General features: G+C 37.4%; 1 protein-coding gene across 2 annotated transcripts; it reads right to left on the reverse strand.

Annotated features, from left to right (window-relative positions):
* Positions 1-1,420: 1,420 nt before the first annotated feature.
* LOC129767734 (flotillin-1) lies at positions 1,421-21,206 on the reverse strand. 2 transcript variants are annotated; one of them, XM_055768892.1, is made up of 8 exons: positions 21,018-21,206; positions 14,024-14,099; positions 13,614-13,968; positions 6,792-7,262; positions 6,590-6,733; positions 6,358-6,522; positions 5,819-6,052; positions 1,421-2,949 (listed from the first exon to the last, which is right to left on the reverse strand). In XM_055768892.1, exons 1-7 carry the CDS (start codon positions 21,067-21,069, stop codon positions 6,014-6,016), a joined length of 1,302 nt encoding a protein of 433 aa, XP_055624867.1. In that variant the 5' UTR covers positions 21,070-21,206; the 3' UTR covers positions 1,421-2,949; positions 5,819-6,013. The 2 variants fall into 2 exon arrangements, with proteins under 2 accessions (XP_055624867.1, XP_055624868.1); XM_055768893.1 differs by lacking the exon at positions 5,819-6,052.
* Positions 21,207-25,984: the final 4,778 nt, after the last annotated feature.

Here is a 25,984-nt window from a genome sequence, read left to right on the forward strand (position 1 = left end):
TCCGCAAGAGCAGATCGCTTGCCACACCATGTACTTTTTGGCAAACTTGGATAGTTTCTGCTTGCGAATCTCCTCCGGAACGCTGAATTTGTCCTCTGCGGAGAAGAACAACAGGCCCGGCATCTGACGAAAGTCCGCTTTGACGTAGGTTTCGTCGTCCATTACCAGGCAATGCGGCTTCGTCAGCATTTCGGTGTACAGCTTCCGGGCTCGCGTCTTCCCCACCATGTTTTGCCTTTCGTCGCGGTTAGGAGCCTTCTGAACCTTGTATGTACGCAGGCCCTCCCGCTGTTTGGTCCGCTGGACGAATGAACTTGACAAATTCAGCTTATTGGCGACATCCCGGACCGAACTTCTCGGATCACGTCTAAACTGCTTAACTACGCGCTTGTGATCTTTTTCACTGACGGAGCATCCATTTTTGCCGTTCTTCACCTTCCGGTCGATGGTTAGGTTCTCGAAGTATCGTTTTAGTACTCTGCTGACCGTGGATTGGACGATTCCCAGCATCTTAACGATGTCCCGATGTGACAACTCCGGATTCTCGAAATGAGTGCGCAGGATTAATTCACGAATTGACAGTGAAGCATAGCCAACGTGATCTATACACTCTTATCTGATTATAAGCGAAAGCTGAAGATATAATTCCTAAAAATTAAATTTCTACAGCGTTTTTTCCGTGATGCAATTTGATGTGACACACCCTTTAGCCTCTTTTCTCTCGATCTTCCTCTTCAGTATCCTTTGGAGCTTCTTGTCGCTCAGGGTCGTCGGCCGTCCCGAACCGTGCTTTTTATCGATGCTCTCATGGTTGTCCAATAGTGCCAAGATGTTGTAGATGCCGGAACGAGCGTATCGTTTTCAACGCGGCGGGGTACCGTTCTTTGAACGCGCACAATTCTGAACGAAGTTCCTTCACTGTTTTCGACATGTTTTTTTTTTTTGCTGAATCATGGGTTACTATGATTGATGCTGTATGGGTAGTTTCGTCAGTGCGTGTGAAGGTAAACTGATAAATCGGCAATTTTTGTCCATTTTTTTAATGCAAACGTTACTACTCACGATGTCGCATTTAAGGTTAATGGACATTCTTTCAAGCTGAAAACACCGGAAAACAATAAACACCACAGAATTTCGTTTTCAGTATTAAATAAACTGTTTGGTATGTATTGTAGATTGATGTAAGGTGTAACATGTATCAAGGTATTGTAATACTACATATGCGTAATTCAGTGGACAATGCTTGTGTTGTGTATTGAATCGATGTTTCTTCTAGAGTATAAATTGTAATGTTTTATTCGAGTTTAAAGTGCGAAGTATTGAACAGTGTACTTTGTATGGAGAATAAAACGCGGTTAAAGAGCTCAAAAGTTTAGGAAAGTGATACAATAGAAGAATAATTTCGAACGTGTAATAGAACTATTATTTGAATTTCAAAAAATTACATTTCTTTTTATTTTTAACGTTTTGTACCAGTTGGTAAAACTAATTCTAACACCATTTACGCGTTCGTAGATTTGCCTTTATAACGCTTTCGCTAGTTGAAAAATAATACGGTTCATTCAGTTTTGCCGTGACAAAGTTTTTTTTTTAATTTTTGTTCATACTTTTTGTCGAGAAATTTCATCACAAAATATATCTTTTTGTATGATAAATATCAATGTTACACTTCAATTCTGCTATATAATGAGTGCTAGTAAATGTTTCTATCAGGTTCTTCTTACAATACACTCGAATCATATCATATATTTAATAATTGGTTCACCCGAATAAAAACACGACACCACAAAAAAGACTATTTCCTACATGTATATATAGTTGCTTTAGTGTTTTATTTCTTTGTCCCACTAACGCGTACTTTTTTTTATTATGCTCTATGTTCTCACCATTTACGAAATGCAAATTAAATACAGGACTCGAATCATCCAGAATGAATTAACAAGACGAACAATTCAGTTTAGAGTTTAATTGAACAATTGTTTAGGTATCGCGAGTAATATCAACTTGTAGCGATTCGAGTGATATTGGAGAAAATTAGAATAGTTCGCTCTGTTCGAGATAGTTTACATTGTAGGCTAAAAGAATGAATTCAGTAAGAAAATATATAAGTATATATTTGAAATGGTGCCCAGAGATTACATCTTCGCGGCTTGTGGTTAAGTAAAGTTATTTGTTCTTTTATTTGGACGTGTGGTATACTCTCCAATCAATTGAAATCCGATATCGAATGGACTAGGAAATTGGAAAAGGGTAACATTACCTGCGCTGTAACGCCGAGTCAGCACCATCCGGTCACCCGATCACTGGGGACGATGTGATAAAGTTTTGTTGTGCTTCGTTTTATATTACGCATGATTGTTTTTTTTTTATTCGAACCGAAATATTCGATACACTGTGGCAGTGAATTCACATGATTATAGTTTCATTTCTTTTGTGTGTATTAGCTAGCAAATTTCTAAACGGTATCGGTTGATGGGGCATGCCGATGGTTGACTCAGTCGGATTGTTGTTCGAGACAAAACTAACTTATTCAAATAAAACACATGAGCGACATGAAATCTTACGTTTACGAAATCTAACAACATAACATAACACTTACACTAATATTAACACTCGTGATGAGACGATAAAAATTTAAGAAAAATATATCGTGTAAATCAAAATATACAATCTTTTATGCATTAAAAGTGTAACAAAACTTACCAACGAAAACAAATAAAAGGTAGAAAACAATCCTCTGGCAATTCAACGTTGTTCGAATACAACAACCTCACAGGAATTTAAGATGGAGTTGGTCATTGTTGCGCTGGGTTATGTGGCGTGATCGTTCTCTGTGGAACTTGCTCGTTTTTTTGGTACTGATCTCGTCTGTCCGTTCGATATTGTGGTGGCTCAAAATACCAACAGGTGATCGCCAGCCTGTCATGGGTTCTAGCCAGCGTGAACCGACTGATTGAGAAAATTTGTTTCAATATTCCGAGATTGAAAACAAGTGACGTGTGGAGTAGAAGCCGCAAACATGGAATTAAGAAAAATAAAAAAGGGGACATTTAAAAAAATTTAATTGTTACTGAGCAGTGTGTTTCAGTGTACTATGCGCAACTATATTCCTAATGGACAAACACAGAAAAAGTACATATAAATTATAGATTTTTTTTGTAAACATATGATTTTGAATTACTGAAGACTTCGCGTCTATGAGTTTTGAGATTTTGATGAACATGCACTAGAGATTTTCATGAACTTGCACTATAAACAAATTGTTTGAATACAGTCATTCAAAAATTTGAATTCTGACTAGTCAAAAGTTAAATATCGCGATGCCTGAATTTATTTTGAATAAACAAGTTTTTAGTCACAAATTAGGTGTGTTCTTGGGATAAAGAAAAGACGCCAAAGCGGTCGGTCGGACGGAAAGAAAAAAATCACGTACGGCATGACTATTGAAATTCAACTGACTGTTTATTATCTCATCAAGATTATATACGCATTAGAAACAATACAGCTTCAAAACAATAAGGATGTAATTGTTATCGGTAATTTGTCCCTCCCCATCATATTCCGTCACAGCATTAAGCATGAGCTTCGATTTTCTTCAAATGCATTCGCTTGTCACTTGTTTTGGTGGAACTTTGCGTCTATTTCATTTAGCTTAGTAAATTTTTGAATCAACGTATGTTTTAAACACCAAAGCATTTTGATAATCCTTCCAAGCAGACAATAACTGCAAGAATGCGAACATCTCACTATTTATTTATTTTTTGAATTGAGGTAATTGGCCAGTTTCATAAAAATCTGAAGACTGTCCTGATTTGAACTGATTTGATTTGACTCAGATATTTCGTAAGGATCACAGTAAACAATTTCGTTTAGAGGCGAATGAACTGAAAAGTTTAAAGCCTATTTAATCCAACATCCATCATCATCAAACAATTTCCCAGAGAATATAATAATTGGATGGATTATTACTGCCTTTAAGTAATTCTCCAATGTTACTTTTTTTATACTTTGTATACTTAAAACATCTTAAAATAGAACCCAAGTGGTTTCCGGGAAAGCATAGAAAACTAATGGAGTCTCGGCCGGAAGACCATTGCGTCTTTGTCAAATATCTTAGAAATCCAACTTCCAGCGGGTATGAAAATAAATAACGGCCTTGCCTCGTCAATTATTAGAATTCATTGCAATAAATATAAAAACATCGTGAGGGGTGTTCATGATATGCACGGGGAAAACATCATAAACTACTCTCAGAAGAAAAACTTAATTTCTATCATAAATAATTTTTTTCGTTTTCATTTTCGGCCGAAATTTATTCTCGCGCGCAAACCTGTGTTCCACTGATTGCCCGGTTTGATTGAAACATAGGATACGATCCTTTAGCAAAGTCCGACAGAAGTTTAGCGACGTTTGTCTGGTGCATTACGTTTGCCCGGTTAATTTTTGTTTTGAAACATATCATTAATTGGAATTCAGAACTACTGCACTATATTCTGAAGAAATTTTCACAATTATAGGTATTTTGGTGTGGACATCTAGCGCGCAAAATCATAATTCATATACTCGCGCACGGTATCACAGAACGTCTTATACCAATGATGCTTTCCGCGTCAGAGTATTTCTACCTTACACTTTTTCTGAGCGGTTGTTTCTGTTTCAGTTGTTTCCGGTGCGATTTTTCCCAGGACTCTTATAAACATTTGATTGCACATGGTGCTGATGACCCGGTAATGTTCGCTTAAATATCCATATTTTCTGTTGTTGTATTGGATCATGCATACTTTGAACTGCATAACAGTAATTTGCCCTTTTATAAATTACAGAAGCGAATTACTGAAATATTTCTGCAATACAATTGAATATAGTGTTGAACGCACTGAACACAATCGGTTGCTCTGAGAAAGTCAAGTAAAGTTTTCTCTCTCGTTGTCTTTCTCTGTTTCTTTCTCTCGCTATCTTTCTCTGTTTTTCTCTCTCGTTCTCTTTCTCTGTTTTTCTCTCTCGTTCTCTTTCTCTGTTTCTCTCTCCCGCTCTCTTTCTCTGTTTCTCTCTCGCTATTTTTCTGTTTCTCTCTGTTTCTCTGTCTCTCTTTCTCTCTCTCTCTCTCTCTTTCTCCTCTCTATTTCTCTCTCTCTCTTTCTCTTCTCTCTTTCTCTCTCTCTCTCTCCTCTCTCTTTCTCTCTCTCTCCTCTCTCTTTCTCTCTCTCTCTCTTTCTCTCTCTCTCTCTCTCTCTCTCTTTCTATCTCGCTATTTTTCTCTGTTTCTGATGTGCAACAAGTTTTCTGCACTTAACTGAATCCTCCTGTGCTCTGGCGAATGAATACGCATCGAAACATAGATGAAATGTTTTGTTGTCAACACCGTTCGTTTTAAGGGTCGAACATCGTTACTGCACCGTGTTCATACACCATGTTTATACACCTCGTTTCTAAACTGCGGTCGAATTTGGTTGTATCCATTGATTTTTTGTTAATTTATTTTTCTTCGTTCAAGCGCATACGGTTGGTATGGATGCAGCGCTTTTGTTTTGATGCTTTACTTAGAACCCAAGACCTTAGAACGACCGAAGACAGAAGGGGCGCTAGAATTTGATGTGTGTATAATGAGGCGTGCATCACACAAGTAATAAGCGATGTTTCGTATCTGAGATCTGCGCTGTATGAAATTATTTCAAGTTACAACTACTTTCTATGAAAACTATTGAAGTGAAAACGAATAGTAAAGAAGGGTTATTAGAAAACCATAATGCAATCTAACGCTAATAGAACTATACTAGTGTACTCAAATTAGTCTCGAGCAGTTTTCTGTGTCACTCACATTCTAACAGCAAAGTCACTCAAAATATAGAAATTGTCTGTAGTGTGTGGTGTCGTGTTGAGACTGTGGCTAAACGAATTATATGGTCCCATTAAAACAGGACAGAATCGACTAAAAACAACGCTGGGAAAAGTGGCAGTGGTGGATTTCGTTGGTGTAGGAAGGCATGGCCCTTTAAACAATCACCTCAGGATGTCATTGCATAAACTCATCCGAAGTAAGATCGCAGATAACCTGCCGTAGAAGCATAGAAAAGAAACAAAAACGGGAAATGTACGGGAGGGTAGTATCCTTGGCCAAAATCTACGTATTTTTGAACATTTCTATTCGCTAGTCGTCTTATGAATCCTGTATTATTCCTACCCTTTGTTCTAATAAACTATTCTATTTGCTATTTTTGGCAGAAAGTCTATTAAGTTGGATATACATTTAAATGACATGAACTCAATGAGTGTCGCATTCGAGACTTAGAACATGATATGATGTATGAATGTATGGTTGTATCTGAATGCTTAGATGTATTTATGATTTTGATTTACCCGTGAAATGTCCACGCCTGTAATCGATTTGACCAGATCCGGAATTTTGTTGACAATTTGTAGCACTTCCCCGGTGAGCTTTACCGCACCAACTTCGCCAGTGCCACTCGATACCATCGTTATTTTCTTAGCCTGTGACAACGGAGCCGCAACTTCTGCAGCGACCTGTTGATGGTATAGAAGCAAAATAAATATCAATTCAGACCATCTTGCGACTTTTAGCTGAATTTACCTTTGGTAGCGTTTCCAGCAACATATCTATCATCGCAGCTTCACGATATTCTCGCCAAGCTTCCGCCTTTTTGGCCATCTGTTCCGCCTCGGCTTTCGATTTGGCAGCGATTGCGAATGCCTCCGCTTCACCTCGGACCTTAATCTGTTGAGTTTTCAGGTAATTGTTTAGAATTCTTACCATAAAACAAGAGCAAAATTACCGCTTCAGCTTCGGCCTCCGCCTCCAATATAACCCTGTTTCGGTTTGCCTCTGCCAACTTTTCCAATTTAAACTTTTCCGCTTCGGCGGGACGTCGAATTGTTGCCTCCAGTTCACGCTCACGGCGTGTCATTTCCTGTTCTTGTACAGCAATCTCCTGCGTGCGCTCAACAACCTTAATCTGCATCTGTTCCTCCTTGATGCGTTGTTTGGTTTTCGCTGCCTGCAGTTCATATGCAAGTTCCGCTTCGGCTTTCTTCGTTTGAACCTCGACATCGTAGACCGCTTTCTTGAGTTCAAAATCCCGCTGTGCTTTCGCGATTTCTGTATCGTTCAGAAAGCGAGCCGCCATTCGCTGCTCCTCGGCAATCGCTTCCTTGATGGTGGCATCGCATCGGGCTTCCGCTTCGCCAATGCGGGCATCACGCTTCACCTCTGCTGTACGGGCCATTCCGAGACTTTTGAGGTAACCCTACAGCATACAACAGGTGTGGAATGAACAAACAAACATCATATCATTCGTTTAATGTGAGTGCTCGATTATAGTAGTCTACAAATCAAAAAATTGTGACGCTCTCAAACTCAGATAGGCAAAATTCTATGTGAACCAACATGAAATAATAAATCAATAACGCGCATCACACCTAAATGAATGATATCCTCACAATAAAGTATCTCCTCGCAAAATTATTTTAAAACGAAAATATATACACACCTCATAATAACTAATACTTCGTACAAATATGTGATTGATGTAATAAACCTCACAATTCTAATCGTCTTATAGTGTAATTTAAAGAAATAACACGCTCTGAATTATTCCAGAAATCAGTCGAAACGAGTCCCTGAAGAACCTTGTTATGAAATCTATTATTTGTTGATAGAACAAGAATATGATAGAAATTCTGAATTACGTGCTGAGTATGAATTTTGAACACCAAGCTCTTTAACCCATTAACGACCAAGCGGTAAAACTTATCTTTTAACAAAAGCTATTGGTGTCATATTGATTACTGGCGTTACAGAATCCCCAATCTACAAGAATTTTTTTTCCGTTCTTCCGTTATCCGGAAAATGACAAAAAATTGGAAAATCGCCAAACAAAAACATTGACCAAAGCTTACATTTGTGTTCCTGTAGGAGGTTCAATTCAATGGGTTTTTTTTTCCTACATCACAATGTGTGATCTTTTATCAAAATAATGTAAAATGTAGAAAAGTTTACATATTTTTGATTATTGAGTTTTTCTTTTTTGTTAGGTTACATGGGGTTATGTACTTTCCGCACATAGTTGCTTTAAGCTCATCTTTTTTCCCAATAAAGTTACACAAAATTTAATGAAATTGATAGTAAATGATAGCTTATAGACTGAGCTATCATTGGATGCTAAAATCTTACCATATAATTGATTGTTTTCCAAAGCCATGAAAAATTATCAAAGTTGATGTTCGATTTTTCGAATGCTTGGCCCATTTTAAGCCGGGTTCGTGAACCAATTAAAGGGAAAATGGAGGTAAGACGGTCATGCAAAGAAGAACTTCAATTACATCTTGAAACTCATGTTTTCCAAAACTTAAAAGCAGTTTCGAAATAATTGGTCAAATGTTTCATAAAAGTTTGTTTTTTCATTTTTTTTACTGAAATTAAAACAAGCCGCATTTTTATCTATGCGAGTATAATGGACATGTAGTGGAGGGAATATGGACAGGTTAATAATATACGAAGTGTAGAAGTTTATCGCTCGCGAGAGGAATAATTTCGCTCTCTCTCGTTTGTGTGTCCAGTAACTGAAATAGAACAAAAAGAGAAAGAAATCTTAAAAAAGAGTTGAATATTCTTCTCTTCATTTTCCACCATGCATTGGATGTGATTGTACATTTCAACCTCACCAGTGCAATTATTTCAATAATTTAAATTCACCACTTACGAAAGAATTTGCTTTTCCGTACATACCTAATATTGCTTCTCTGTCAACTCACAAACAGAAATATAACCATCAGTGAATTCAATTTGCAATTAAACCACTCAAAATGCTTAATATCGAAGCCGTAAAAATTACATCCAAACGCGGAATCACGTTTGATTTTCGGTTTGTTTTCCTATTCCACTTTTGATCAGTATTCATTGTCATAGGACGGTTTAAATATTATAGAATAGCATGTTGAAGGGGTTCCCATCAACAGAAATTTGAAATCCATAATGCAACTATACAAATCAATCACCTGTCCATTATAACCCCACTGTCCGTCTTACCCGCAGTTCCTCTACAATGTCTACACCGGCTGATAGCTACCGGAGAAGTGGACAAAGGGGTAATCAGCCCTCATTCATAAAAAGGTGACAAACTGGATTGTGATCGTACAATCCCAATCGTGAATGATGCTTACAAAATTTTATCCCGACGTTTACCGAAAATAGTAAATGGGCCTGATCACGAACATCGCGTTGTGTTGGTTGCATAATTTCGAACGTTTCCATTTAATTAATCGTATGTTTTAGAATGACAAGTTTGCGATTATACCTCGATGATTAGTTTGCTGAATCATATGCTGGCTCAAAGATGAGGATGCATACTTGGTTGCTCGGGAGTAATGTAGTTGTTGAATATATAGGAATATAATTTTACGCTAGAGATAGAACATGACTATTATGTTTAATAATCGAAATCTCGCATACTCTTGTACTCAACTCTGTCTTACTCGTTCGAATAGTGAGAAATATTTAGAATTTTTTATGAACCGTTTCTACAATTTTGATGAATAATAATATCTTCTATATCTCAGAACAAACCCGAATTTATCCACCTCACGATCAGTTCAATCTGAGCTACTCCCATATGGGATTCTGAAGTTTAATCCTCTTATCCTCCCCATTCTCGTGTAATTTGATACACGGGACATAAGGTTTGATTTAATTATTCAAACAGAAACTGGTCAGCACTTTTTTAATATTTTTTCATTCAAATTATGTCTTCAAAACAATGCCGTTGAAAATATCTATAACGTAAAAAGTTATAACTATCGTCCTGATTCTGGTCTGGTCCGCCAATTTTGAATGTTTGAATTAGAAAAACTAGCTCTGCTGTGTTGGAAAAACTTTACAGTTATTATTTTATATCAACAAATCAATATTATACATAATCAATCATAATGATCGTATTTGGGCCAGTGGCCTCCATTCCCATTTTATGGTATTGCAACTCTCTCTTATAGCGAATTCGTTTTTAAAACTGAGTCAGTGCCAAACTGACTCTGTAATAAAAAAACGTTTTCAGTTTCACGAATGCGGTGGTTTGTTGGTGTGCGTTATATAGTCTGATTTGTTAATTATTTACGACGGCAAATGTACAGTGTCGACGTCTGGTGTTGATATTAGTGCTTGGGAGGTAAATTGTTCTCCATCAGATCAGAAGGGCCAAGTGCAGTGTAAACATATAAAAGTTTGAATGAAAATTTTTACTTAATATTGTTTGATTACCTAACACATGTAGTTCTGACACTCACTTAACCATTTGTCGATGCATTTCCTGTTTGTTCCACAAATAATTACTATTATAATATAAAATCATCATTAGACACAGTTTTCGTTCAATATTCTGCGATATCGGAAAAAAAACTTTTATTTAATCACATAAAATAAATATTCGATACGTTAAAGTAAATTTTCATTCATAATTTTGATTTTGAAATTTATTCCACGTGAATATCCATCATCATTTTCACCTCCCAATGAAAGCACACGTAGCTTAATGCCGTCTACTCTACTCTTCAAAATCAGAAACCGAATTGGATTACGATTCCAATAATACAAAAGCAAAAGCAGCAGGTTTTCCATTTTCATAGTCTTTATTTTTAGATTTTCCAAACGTGTTGCTGTTAGAAATCATGTCATGCAAGAACTTAGAGCATTTGATGAGAGGAGGGGAACGATTTCAGAAGTGGATAATTCAGTTGCAAATATGCTTTTTTCGCACTGAAATGCATATAAACCGTCGAAAAAAAAACAAATGGACGATAACTTCGTCAAATATGCTTCTTTTCATACACCGCACAAAAAAAACCGCACAAGAACAGAAAATCGCACAAAAAAATTCGCACAAAAAAAATCGCACAAAAAAAAATTCGCACAAAAAGAACCGCACAAAAACAGGTTTTACTGTATATTTGTCTCTTGTATTTTAGATGGTGAAAGCTAGTCACGCGGAATGGAGTAAATTTAATATCCTATTTATTCAGCTTTTTTGCATTTTGAATCTTGTCGTGTCTTGTTTAGGAAAGAAAAGATAAATAAACAGCAATTTACCCGCGTTGTGGCATTTTTAGACGAAATTCTGACGTATCCAGAGGATTTGAGTATTGAATATTAACCGTGAAGTTTTTTCTGTTCTACAGTTTTTGTAATTCAAACATTCGCACGATAATTATAACGGACGATAGTTATGAAGAAAAAGACAATTTTTTTTTGGTACTTTCGTATTAGCGTCACCGGAGCCGAAATATAATAGATAGCAATTTTATTGTACGCACTGGCACTCAGATATCTTTTGTATTGTAGCTGCTTTGTTGTTTGTAGTGTTTTGTCATTTTTTATTGTTACGAGAATGCGATTTTATGATTTGCGGTATTTAAGTATGAACGCCACAGGAGCGCAATTTTCAGCTATATTTCAAAGCAAAATTCAACCGGGCAAACGTATGTCGTCCGACGGACCTAACTAAAGAATCGTCTCCTATGTTTCAAACTAACCGGGCAATCGATTTTATCCCAACAGCTTATTTTATTAGCCTCATTTAGCAATTCAGCTGTAACAGAGCCGAATTCATTCGTGTACATTTTTTATCTTAAGATAACTTTTGTTGTGTATTACACTGTTACCATTTTGAGGCGTAAGAGTATCGCTATCTATCGATAAACATTTGTTTTATCTATAACACAGTAGCCGTTTAGGCGTAAGAGAATTCCTATTCTATCGATGCACACATGTCGCCTTTTTTTCGGCGTAAGAATATTGCTATTGCCGCTTCCGACGGCGGGTCGGCGGCCGACTCGGATTGCGTCACCTCGGCGGCTTAGGGCCGCCACTGCTCTTTATCCTCGATTGATGGGGACTACGTCCCCATTACATTGACCTCAGAACAAATTTAATTAAGAAAAACCATTTCATAATGAAAATTGCGCTTCAGTGGCGTTTATACTTAAATACCCCAAATCCCTAATACGCATTTTCGTAGCACTAAAAAATGACAAAACACTGCATACAACAAGGCAACAACAATACAAATAATATTTGAATACCAGTGCGAACAATAAAAATGCTATCTATTGTATCTATTGTTACCGATTACCGTTGCTGAAATTTCGTCCACGAAGCCCGCGATCTCCACGCCTTCGGGATGCTTCAGTGCAAGCACGTCGCTATACATGGTGTTCCACAGTGTTAAACCCAGTACATGTAATCAGGGACCTTAACTCTGTATTTAATTCTGAAAACCCCGAGTCTAAGGTTATCCTTTCTTCTGCGATCAATTATGCGAACCGAAGTCCAGATTTTGAAGATAGACAAAAATGCATCCCGTACGGAATGCGTTAGCCGCTCTTCAAATTTGTAAGAGAATAAATATTCAATTTCTAATGAACCAAAAATAAATGAAAACAACTACTTAAAAGCTATAATGTGTATTACATACTAAACCTTCGGTTTTATCTCACACCCGAGATTCTGTGTTCTTATGTGTCTGCGTTTGCAAAAGCATATGTTACGATTCAGAATAAAAAAGGCTAACGAAAGCAATAGACTTATTGGCAAGTGTCACAACAAGAACAAACTTTCCGTTGCCTTGTTTCCTTGGTGTGTTTTGGTCGGCAAGGGAGTGCTTATGTGTGTTTGTGTTTATAGCGGATGAGACAGATGACACGTGTGCGAATTTAAATCAAATCAGTGATGATAGCGTGAGTGTGACGATGAAATGTTCAATTTCGTAGCTTACAGCGCGTTTCACGTGAACAAACAAATACATAGTGGTGAGTGAGTGAGGTTTCGTGAGAGCAAAATAAATTGTTTTTCTGTTTTTCTTCCCTAAGGGTTAATCAACATACCTTAGCACCCTTTTACATTGTTTTTTCAAATTATTGTAATTGTAGCGGAAAAATATACGAAAAAAGAAAGAAAAAATACACATTGGAGAAAAAACGACGTATTTAAAACTATTAGGTAGAGCGATTAGATAACTAGTGGGATTATTGATAACTGAATGGATATTCCTGGGTATCGAGGGGTACATGCTACTTTTTGCAATAACAGTGAATCTATGCTACAGAGAAAATTGAGGCGTAATGAGAAAAAGACTAGTCAACAAAAACTTTGACCGATTTGCACGGTTAGTCATTTTCTCATCTTTAAGAATGTGGATTTGACAAAATAATGCGCTGCATCATCTCTAATTTAGCGTAGCTGTTCAAGAACGACAAAAATACGGATAATACATAATCATAAACGAAGTTAAACAATCGAAAATAATGAAGAACGTGATAAATGGGCAGATCGAAATAATCTTTCAACTGATATACCGCCATCGACGAAAAACCTCTTCATCTTCAGTGAGATAAGGGTCAGAGCAGAGCTCGTCTCCGTTTGAACAACGTAATGTAACGAGGAAAGGGAACGGAAATACATAGTGAGAAGTAACCAATCCGCGATAAGATACAAATCAGTTTACCGATTAAATGAGCAGAAGATATTGTTTCTTGGAAAACAGATAACTAGATCTAGAGATTTATCAAAAGACGGGGCAATTTTGGGAACCTTCTGTTTCTCTAAGTCTTACCTCCTCATCGCGAATGTCCTTCAAAGTGTACGATACCACCGTGATGCCCATGTTGACCAAATCCGAAGATGCGACCTCAAACACTTGTTTGGAGAACTTCTTACGGTCCTTGTAAATTTCCTCCACAGTCATCGAGCCCATAATGGCCCGCTGGTGACCTTCGAGCGTAACCAGAGCTATGTGCTGGATCTCTGCTTCGGATTTTCCCAAAAATTGCTCACAAGCCGTCAGCAACATATCTTCGTTCTGGCCTTGTATTTTGACCTGGGCAATACCGGTAACAGAAATTGGCACTCCTTGACTTGTGTAAACGGTTGGGCTCTCCACTTGGAGAGTCATCGTGTTGAGCGATATTCTAGAAATTCAAACATTTGTAATAGCTATTATCAACCAAAGTGTGGGAATCTCACCTTTGAACCCTTTGGATCGAAGGCCAAACGAATGCCCGTCCTCCGGGGACCAATAGTGGTTTCATATGGCAGCATCCTGTGGCGACAAACGACAAGCAAATTTAATTCAATCAACTAAAATGATTGGCGAATCATATGGTTGCATGTAATATGCGTCATCACGGTGCCACGCCACCCAAATAGAAATGCTCTAGCCACTATCTATCAATAAATGAGCAGCTAAAATATGACCCCATTGAAATTTGTGTTTAAAAATAGACACATTGGACATCACCCAGGAGTGAAGCTTCCTGCACCCGCGATAGGACACACATCCTTTTCCCCCGTGTCTTTTTTAAATAGAACAAAAAAAGGAAAAAAAACTAAAAGTGGTACAATTTTTTCAAGCATCCTTTCGAGATGAGACATGTCCTCTAATGGTGTGTTTTCTCTTCTTTCAGTGGAAGCGGAAGCACTAATCGATATTGATGATATGCTAGGCGTTTTGATTTGCAGTTTCGGTATTGTGTTGAAACGTCGGAAATCTTCAGAACAGATGATTCCGAACTGTGATATGTGATATGTTTTTATAACTAACGCTGAATTCAGATGAGCATGTTTTGTTTGGCCACTTTTCGTTTCCCGATATATTAGTGGTTGTCCACATACTGCGAGGACAGAGGAACGGTTTTAGAAATTTCCACCTATCCCCTGGTTTCCACGTAAAACACGTTCTTTAATTTTTTTTTTGAAAATCAATAAAAAAATTGAATTCAGCTTAAAATTCATTTCAGGTTGATTTTATTTCAAAACCTTGAACCACTGAGACCATGAGTCTGATCTATTGTACTGCCGTTCTACGCATAGTTGTCCCATGTTACTTTTTGGCAATTTTCATTTTTCTTCATAAAACGATGTTTTTATGCATAATCTTTCGGAAAAACTGAAAAAAAAACTTACGGTTTGTTCCCAACTAAAACATCAACCTCAATTGTCCCATGTTGATATCAGCAAAACAGTCCCACCATGTATTTTTTTTTTGGAAATCCATAATAAATTAACGGTTCAATAACCTAAATTTTATGTCATGCTTTCAGCAGGGTTAATACACTTATTTCTGGTTTGAAAGAACGAACTAATTCTCAAACAAATAAAAAAAATGTAACAGAACACGTGTACACCTTGTTAGCGAATGCTTAATAACAATGAGATTTATATTCTGTAAAGGTGTTGCAGATAACTCCCTTCTTCAAAAAACGATATTTTTCTGCATAATCTTTCGGAAAACACCAAACAACTTATTATTGTCCCCAGTATTTCAAGAAAACATCAAGTTCAACTGTCCCATGTTATTATTCTACTTTACTGTTCATAAAAACCCTGTATATTGGTGAACTTAAACTTCTGGTAGACAAATATGGTAGAAAACTTTGATTCCGTTTTTCTCAGTTGCTGATTTTGGAAAATGGGTCAACTATGCGTAGAACGGCAGTGTAGTGTACTCCAGTTTGCTATATACACCTAAGTTTTTTTCACGCGGTTTTTTTGCGACGTTTTTTTACGCGGATTTTCCAATTAACGCGGTTTTTTAAGCGAATTTCCCAATTAACGCGACCAGTGCAATATCATATCGCTTCCTCAGCTCACATTTCTCTTTTATGCTCCCTCAGAGCATATTACGGCAATTAGTGCTTGTCACGATTCTTATGTGGATTTTAGGTGATGGGTAACGGGGAACTCACCGGGCGGTACAACGAGACGGTGTTTTTACGGACAGCGATTCGTAAATGTCTTTCCCTGTCTACTTATGCGGGCGCTACACGATTCGTCCAACGTTTCACTCGAATGTTGGACTCAAACATTTGTCACGGTGAAGTGAATGTTCGATTCAATACACTCGGTCCAAACGTTCGGCGAGTATTTGGATCGAATGTTTATTGTTTTTATTTACCATCAAAAACGTGAGGAAACTGGATGACGATGCGAGTATTGAAATTGCTGCCGTAGCAATTGTACTGATGTGGGGCTGTAAATTAAAAATGCTTGAAATCAACATTATTAAACTGCAATATTTTGCCGAATATTTTGAATTTTATGAATCAATTTCATAGTTCCTTCATCTAAAACTTGTAAACAAACCAATCTGTCAAAGATAGATTCGGACGAATCGTGTAGCGGTGTATCGAATGTCATCGTGTGCCAAATTACGAATGACAAAAATCCTTTGACTCGTGCCACTCGCGTTGGAAGGTAATCCACAACGAACGGATTACCTTTCTTTCTTTCTTTCTTTGTTTTTAAGAGGCTTTAAACTTAGCAGTTCATTCGCCTCTAACGGATTACCTTCCAACGCGAATATTCGACACTCGACATTGGAGGTTCGTAGCTCGTCAGTCGACTACACGATGCGTCGAATCATCGAGCGTCCAGCAGTCGAGGGTGTTCGTAGCATCGTGTAGCGCTGGCTTTAGCTCTGGACGGTCCAACAGCAACACAACACTACACTTTTTACTTCCGTTCGCGGATTTTCGAATTAACGCGGTTTTTTACGCGGATTCTCCAATTAACGCGGTTTTTTTAGTAGGTGCGTATCCCCCGCGTAAAAAAAAACTGGGTGTAGTTAGTTCGTCAGTTTAGTCAGTTCGTTCCATCACTCTGGGCATAAGTGATGGTCGCACTAGGATTTTGCATCTCCCCCGTCGAAAGTAAGACTTCCTTTATGAAGTTCCTTGCCTTTTGACGTAGGACTATGTCTTACATTAAGGGTGCAAAATCAGAAAACAGGTCACGTTTTCATGAAATAAAGTTAACGTTATTAACTATTTTTGCTGTGAACGGATTTTAACGATTTGCATAGTAATCGAATCTGAAATTTTCTAAGATTTGTTTGATATGTTATACATTGCAATCCCATAGTCTGTATATGTTTTGAATTGGAGAAAATTGGATGCATTTCCATTTCCCCATACATTTGTTCTGTTCATTTGTGTGCTTTCCCCAACAGGGCTGTCAATAACGGGCAACTTATGCAGCCGCTAGAATAGAAACAATGAAGGGGGATAGCGAAAAGAGAATATTTGCGAAGTAAACTTCACCCTTGCATAGTAAATAAACTGTCGCTAGCGTATAAATGTTGCATCTCTGAGGAAAATTCTCAGAGTCTTCCTGTGCCCGCAACAACAAAAATCGCTTATTCTGCTCGTTTAGTGTTTTATGTTTCCCCTCGAGCTGTGAACGCTAGCGAATATTTAACATGAAGTGCATCTGGCATTGCAATTAACACAATCATCCGAGCCATGGCAAAGCAGGCGAAAAAGAGAAGAGTGCAAATGATTATAGGTCCCTTCTAGCCATCAATGTTTGGCTTTGTTTGTGTTGCTTTTTTCGTTGCGCGAAACTTAGAACCTGTTCATTTCCTGAACATGTGAATAGCACACCTTCGATACTTTTTGTTGGAATAGCAATTTATTTGCTCTCGTGCGCATCGGCCCCTGACGGTTTTAACCAAGAGTCGCGAAACGATTTTTCATAAACGATCATTCTCGCGATTTTTCATTTTTATCGCTGCAACTGTGTACATCTGTTAGACGCCTGTCTAATGCTTGTTGAATGACGATGCACGGAAGATGCCTCTCGTTAAATACTCACTGCAATGCGTGTCTTAATATGAAGAAACAAATTGCGTCATATGACCAATTAGTGTATTGTTCTCGCAAAGGCGTTGTTTCTCCAAATGATTCTACAAAACCACGCAAGCCATTAAACCTTTTTAGGGTTCCGGAACTTTTTACTAAAGATTTATTTATGAAATTTCAATGTATTCACAAATAATATCCGAAATAATAAACCAACAAATTTAAAAAAAAAAGATTGCGTGGTCCTACGTCCAAAGCAGTAGGCCTCTGTTCCATTGGAATTGACTGGCTTTATTTCCGTTTCCACTTCACGGTGAAAACGAAATGAATTGTGTGCAAGGTTATATAAAATTCATTTCGTTTTCACCGTGAAGGGGCGTTCGAGATTAGGCGCGATACAATTACAATACAATTTTTCTAAGAAAAACTAAGTTTTTCATACACATTGAACACTAATTTGATACGGAGAAGTTAATTTTCATTCATAAATTCTATTTGAAAGATGTTCATTCTGCCTGAAAACCCATTATTATGTTTGACGCATCACTAACTCGTAAGACGTAGTTCAATTCACTGTGAAGTGGGAACACGAATAAAGCCGGACATGTCGATTCCTTGTCCAGTTATATCAGCTCCTGTAGATTTACCAATTTTAGAGCCATTGCACTATGGTCCAGGAGGTGCATTTAAGTGGAAATTAGCATCTAGAGCTCGACAGTGATTCTCTAGGCAAAAACTGTCTTCGACAACGTTGTTACATATAATAGAGCGCTTATTTTTATGTTATCAAAAATAGGGTGACCAAAATTTACGATGAAATAACAAATCTAACTTTCTTATCTTTATAGATAGAGGTAAACATAGTTCGACAATATTGTAGCTCTGGTTATTTTAAGTAACTTTGTGGAACAATATTTCTTTCTATCTCTTCAAATAACCGATATAACGCTTTTTCTCTAGGTTGAGTTAGGGTTACAATGAAAAAAATAGGTTTTTTTGCTCTAACTTTTATATGTAAAATTCTACATCAAAACTGTCTTTGAATGATCTTTAGATGTTTCCAATCCACGCATTTTACGGTGCATAACTTGTATGTATCTTAATGCTACTCAAAGTTATTGATGTTTTTTCCCCGAAAACACGACCTTTTCATTTGCTTGTCGTTCTTTTTAGGGCACACATAATAAAAAAATATTGATAGCATTTTAAAGAACACATTTGACTCTACATAAGATGAAACTTTCAAAAAAGTGTTATTTTTTTGTATTTGAGTAAATTAAATTTGAAATTATGAGTTTTTGCATATAAATGAACAAGTTGCAATTTTTAAATGCATATAGTAAGCGTAGACTTTAAAGCAGCATCACTTCAGTTCAGTCTTATAGCCACTCAACATGGAGGTTCAAAGAAGACACATTGTTGATTTCCTTTTTCGGTGGACGAAATATAGAAGACGAAGATCTATAGCTATAGATGGATTTATTCACGTGAAAATAGGTGTAAACGGGTGAGAATAAATATGATACACTTATTCGAGGTATATATAACTTGAATAAATTCAGCATATGTAAACGCTTGTGAATTTCTCACTGGTGAGAAATCACTAAAGTTGGATGCAGTTCTACTTTAGGTGAATAAATTCACCGAAAATATGAATATATTCATTATAGAAGTTCACGCTAGTGTAAACGGTTGATGCGATTTCTATAAATCTCATCATATTTCTTCACATGAATATATCACTAGTCTAAACCCACCCTTAGGCTTGTGAAGCAGTCCGGGTCTCACTATTGCCGAGTAGATCCAGCGAATCATCCTCGGTCCAGAATGTCCAGAATGCAAGCTGTGCTTTAGATATTACGTACTCCAGTTGATCGTTCCAATTTAGCATGACACCTAAATATTTGGTTCGTTTTGGTAGCTCTCAGTCTAAGAGATGGTATCTTATACTTTCTATCTCTGGTAAATAGTATTGACTGTTTTCGAAGAATTAACAATATGTCCTTCTAAGATACACCATTTGAGTGTGTATTAAACACGTTGAGCCCAGCGTCGATCCTAGGGGCTGGGACTGACGTTATCAAAAAATAAAACAAAAATATTTACGGTTTGCTCTCGGGTGTTTTTTAACTACTAATTTAACTACTTTCTAGTCGAATTGCTTACTTTTTTCTATTTATACAATAAGTATCTTTGGGAACTGGGACCGACACAGATATTATGCTTACGTTCTTGATTCACACTGAATGGAAAGCTTGTTTCATCTCTTTGGAAGCCACTGTAACACAATTTTCACCGTACCATTGTTTAGTGGAATTTGAGTAGTAGCAACCTCCCAATTTCAGTCAGAGGGCCTGATTCTCGAATACACTTCACGGTGGAAATGAAATAAACGGCACGCCATTGAACTACGTTTAGTAAAGTGTCGAAGATAATAATGAGTTTTCAGGCAGAATGAGCACTTTTCAAATGCAAAATCATTAATGAAAATTAACTTCTTCGTATCAAACTTGTATTCAATGTGAGTGGAAAACTTTGTTTTCTTCATGTGATATAATAATCTAATCGCCTCATAGAATTGTATGCATACTCTGTATAGTCGGAAACTACTAAATCGATCGGCGTACAAATTTGTATACATAGCTTTTTGAACACGATATTTTCTATATTTTATTTTAATTGTTACCGTTTTTACGTGGGCACAAAAAATATTTTTTTCAAACACGTAAATACCATTCATCGATAATAGATAAATATGACTCATTTTATATAAATGCATGGCACCAAGTACACCTAATAGATGCATGGCGCCAAGTACAGCTAGGTTGAATTAAAATACAGTGGAATCTCGATTATCCGAGAGCGAATAAGTTTAATGATTCCTGTATTGATAGAAATGGTTATCATGCTGAAAAATCTTCTTTATTTTTCTACATTTTCTGTAATTTATGACGTTATTTGCGGTGACCTTGCCCGAATATTCCGCAGATAATCGGGGTTCTACTGTATAGCATAGGTATGATTCATTTAATCGGGTTCACTGTGCCACCCTAAGCGTACGAAATGAATGTGATCTTTTATTTACATTCCTTGAAAGCGGTCGAAATGTTGATGTTTTCTTTACTTTTGCTCTGCTTCTGCTGTTTCAACACAGTCAAAACCAATTTTGAAAACACACCCATACAATCAATGCTACTAAGAACAGAACATCTTCACGCGGGAACCCCTCCCCCAACCGTATCGCGTCACCCATAGAAACACAGTCCTTCGTCATCCAGATTTTTTTTCACGATGAGTTGTGGATAAACCCGCACCACACAAAATTTCATACAGGTTTTTTTCCTTAAAACACTGCAAAATATTAATAGCAATATTCGCACCTGAAACCACTAGAGCCTCATTTGGGCCGCATGTTACAAATCCCCAGACCATGTTTTCTTCACTAAACAGCACACGAGATAAGAAAATTGAAGGGTTTTTCGCAACTTTTCACCACCAGTTTCTACAGAACCACACTGAGAGCAAATTTTCTATAGCGGCTTGAGTATGACGTCTTACTCGCTAGCAATCCACACACTTTCTGATTGGAATGAACAGCAGCCGACAAAATATTCATCAGTGATAAATGTGTATGGGTATTTTTCATTAAATTCTAGATTTCCGCATCGACCATAATACGGGTTTGCATACTACGGTTTCAATCAAGACGGGTCTATGGTACTAGGTGAGGCCGTTTCGTCACTAAGTTGGTAAGGGGAGCGGTATATGAAAACAGTACGGAAGAAAGCAGAAGGGGAATTATTTGCTTGTAGCGTGAAAGAGACAGACTGATCACGAGCGAGCTTCGGCACCAGCGTATTGTGTTTTGTTTACAAACAAAACACAGTAGACTTCCAAGATGGCTGAAGAGTGGTTTTAGCAAGTTGGCCCACCTTAGGATATACTTCTAGGCGCATTGGTTTCAATGTTTCAATTATTTCTTTCTTTCTTTCTTTGTTTTTAAGAGGCTTTAAACTTTGCAGTTCATTCGCCTCTAACAATTATTTCGCCACTTCTATTTCTTTTAAGGGGGGACCCCGGCCTGGAAAGTCGAAAAATAATGAATTTTCGTGATATTTTCCGGATGTTAGAAGTAAAGTAAAGTAAAGTGGGTATTTTGATTATTGTTTAAGGTATATTTGAAGACATGTTTTCCATTTTTTGAGTGCACGAATAATGATTATTAGGCCTTGTTCTCACTGCAGCGGGGCGTTAGCGTGGCTTGGGCGGGGCTTGTGATGCTTACGATTAATCGTGAGTGTTCTTACCGATGTGTTCACACCAGGCTGACGTGTCGTGAGCGGGGTTTTAGCGTGTGGCTGGCTCGCATACGCAAACACTTTACGCCGGTTGTTCGGACCAACCTAGAACACCAATTTCAACAGCAGCGTTTTGTTGTTAGCAGCTTTAAACTGAAATATTTTTTATTACTTTCTATTTCTTTCCAGGTTCATCTTTTTACTTACATTTATAGTTTTAACCTAATCCTTTCTTTTCTTTATTTTCAGGTCAGCTATGGCGCTCGCGATTCCAGTACAGCTATAAATTTTCTGGTTTTCAATAAATGTTTCAAAATAAACGAACCCTATATTTTTTACCTTACGCTTCTACACTTCTACGACTACTACTTCTTCGTAGCTCTTAAATTCTGCGTCTCTCCACAAATCTGTTCCAATTTAATTTTTCACTCTAAACTTTCTAATTCACTTAGCAATAGCAATCCAATAAATATTCAGTCATTACAATTTATTTTTGTTTACATATTTCTTACGCACACACCCACATTCTTCCGCTGACGTTCAGCACCAACGTCCTTCATATGAGGTCGGACCCTGTCGCAAGGTGTACATATGTGGTGCTCGGAGGTGGGCACACCGGTGATATTTGTACTTCTCCGCATCTCTCTTGCATATGTTTGTTTGTAGTAGTGATATAATTTAATTTTCTTGCGTTTTTTTTTATTTTTACGTTTTTTACCGTCCTATTTTATTCCCGGATACGTCCAACGATGTTGGAATATTTAAAAATAAACCAATTTTCATTCTTTCATTCAAAAGCACACATTGACAATTTGTATAAAACACGCCGAAGACACGCCGCTGGCACGGTGCAATGTGAGTGAATTAAAATATCGTGGCGAGAAGGGAACACGCCACGTTGACGCCCCGCTGTAGTGAGAACATGGCCTTACGGATCATGCGTCTTTCCAGGATGAAGACAAAAGAGTTGTTGCAATATTAAAATGCTCGATACTGTTTTCTTAGGTACTGGGGTGGCATTTCGCACGAGTGATTTTGTTCGTTTCGACCACTTTTGCCATTATGAAGCGAGCTCAAAACGAGCGAAATGATTAATTTTTTTCCCTGTATTATAGTGACTTTCAACACTTTCGGCTGGTTCGTCACTTCTTCACTTCCATTTTTGGAAGAATGTCGGGAGTGAGAATTGAACTCGTAACCTTTAACGTGAGAGGTATGGATGTTACCACTACGCCAGATCGTCTCCTAGAAATGAATAAGGCATTAGTAGCGTTTCGAGCAAAGTTTGACATTACGTAACATTGTGTTCGAGCATTTTTCAACTCGAAACGAGAACAAATTCCTCGACAAGAAATTGTTGTTCGTCGTATAGGAAAATGCTAGTGAAACGTTGATTTTAATATTAAACCTTACATCAAATAAATTTTTTATTATATTTTCTTTTTTTTCCAAAATATTTATTTAATTAAGGCACATACGGCGTTAGCCTGACGGGGCCGGTAGTTCTATATTTTGACAATTTTTGTCTTACGACTATGTTAGTAATATGTAACCGATTACTCGCGGTTGGCTCAAGGTTAGTATTACAAAGATTCTCATGATTGGGATGTTGCAGTCTCCAGTGCTCTGTATGTGTGGCCGACACGGGATACTTCCTATTGGGGTGCAACTTACCATTAATCAGCGACGCCTCCTAGTCTGTACCTCATATAAATCGTGGTGCATCTCTTTTGACTCGAGAAATCCAGGGTAGAATGGTCACTGGGCGGTACAATCTTCAGCTCGCGTAGAGTTGTCATGAGCGGTACAACCTTTGGCTCTTGTTGAATGATCAGTGGCCTGCACAGCCTTCGACCTGTGTGTCTGTAAAGAGTATGTGTTTGTATTGCCGCGACTAAGTAAAAGTTTATCGATCGGATAGGAGGGATATAATACAGGGATACAACGGAGGAAACATCATTAAACGTTGACATTGGCGTTTCTGAAGAACAGGTATGCATTTTCTTTGGTTTCGAAGTCTATTTGTACAAGTATGTGAGTTCAAATACAATATTTTTATTTCAGCACTATGGAATCACAAAAAAATACAATGAGCATAATATATGCAGTACATTTGCTCATTTTCCGTAGGCCTTAGAATGGGTATATGAGTACCATCAATACAGCGATATCTTGAATTTGTCGAAGAAATATTGGGTTGTTTCATTAAACGATGTTGTATCCAATTCGATCCCTTTTTATTTCCAGAAGTGGCATCATTTCATTGAACAGTTTTCTCCTTCATTGCATTAATTTGGTACGACAAGAAGCCAAAAGATTCAAAACGGCCGCTAATTTCAAAACTGCAGGAGTAGAAGTGCTTCTGAAAGTTGTTTGGAACACGGTTGTATCCGAAATATTTTTAAATGCTTCTCGACTAACACCCTTATTCTGGTTTTCGAACGAATAGGATACGTACACAAATCCCATCATTGTTTTCGTACGAGCCATTCGTCGTTTTTTCAATTTACAGTCGTACTAGATCGAGTTATTGGTATACTACATTATCGACATCGTTGACAGTTAGGAGGTGTTTTCATATCGAAGGTGTTAAATTTATAAATTGCCTGTGCAAAATTGTTAAACGCAGATAATCTTCCGCTGGAGGAACTAGATTCGTCTATTCTAAATTGCGAATTGCCGGCTATCATACTATCAGACATGCAGCCCGTGTGTACCTGCCCTATCCGTTTTACGAATAGTCAGCTATTCGCATTGAGAAAATCCCTGCTCTGCAACCGCCGTCCGGTAGAAGCAGATGACCCTATTGTGTCAAATTTGGAAGAGACCTGATAAATTGAGAATAGGCTGCAATCCAAAAAGTTTCAAAGTTAACTCGAAAGACTATCGATTTGATAGAAGTGAAGGTATGACAAACTATGTGAACAGAAACCGGACCCAAAAACGATTTTAATTGGCTTTAATCAACATAATTAACTTTCGTCACTCCAAGGTTCCGTCGAAATTACGAGTTTAGCAACCGGAACCAGCATGTTATTGTGAAAAACTACAGAAGTGCAGTTGAACAACAACGCCAAGATACAGTAAACGAGGAAAAGCCAGAATAGGCGCCCAACCACACACCGCAGATCTAACAAAAACGTTTTAAGTGAAGTTTGCAGACTAATTACATTGGATCGACTAATCACCATTTCTGAGACGAATACTGCCTTCAATCGATTAATCGATATGCTAGCACGAAATCAAGTCAACAAATACATAATTGCTCAGCAATCGATTAGTCCAAATACGCAGTGAAGTCTAACAATTGTAATTCCTTCAATCAACTGTTCCCATCCGGTGACAAATATCCTAATGGTACATATTTCTCTGCAAAGCCGACTCTGCAGGAGCAACTATCCTCCGTCACGCAAAAACTGTATCAAGAAAAACGTGGTGGTCTCATAAGTGCTAGAAGTTCTTAGAAAGCATCGAATTCTACAGATCAATTATAATTTGTCCCGAGAGAACTGGATTCTTACAATGCATTTACCATTGCAGAAATGGTTATCTCTTATAACAAATTCAATGCTGTTTTCTACTATATATTAAGGTTCCTCGTGTTCACATTTTTCATGTTTGTGGTTGTTCTTTTTCCTTTTATTACTTTTTATAATAACGTGGTTCGTTTCATCATTGTCACATTTTTTATGCAAGCAAAATTTTGATATAAATTCTTACTGTCTGATTTATATTTTGCAAAATTGCATTAATTAATTTGTCGTAGATTTTGCCACCATGTTTATTAGTATAAGACGATTGTTTGTAAATTACAGGAACGAATGTTCATTCTTTTTGTTTTGTTAGTTTTTGAGACTGCAATCGCTAAATATTTTCTGAAAAAGCCTTTGTTGACTCTCATCACCAGCAAGCGTCAGCATCTCGTATATTGACTCAAAACTGTCTCAATTACTCGCATGTGAAACTTTTACCCCTAGCATTGTGTTCGAGGTCTCTTGTTCAAGTATCTAGAAACAGCGGCAGCCAAAGAGGAGAAATCGAAAATTGGT

The sequence above is a fragment of the Toxorhynchites rutilus genome, chromosome 2, assembly GCF_029784135.1.
Source record: "Toxorhynchites rutilus septentrionalis strain SRP chromosome 2, ASM2978413v1, whole genome shotgun sequence".
NCBI lineage: Eukaryota > Metazoa > Arthropoda > Insecta > Diptera > Culicidae > Toxorhynchites > Toxorhynchites rutilus.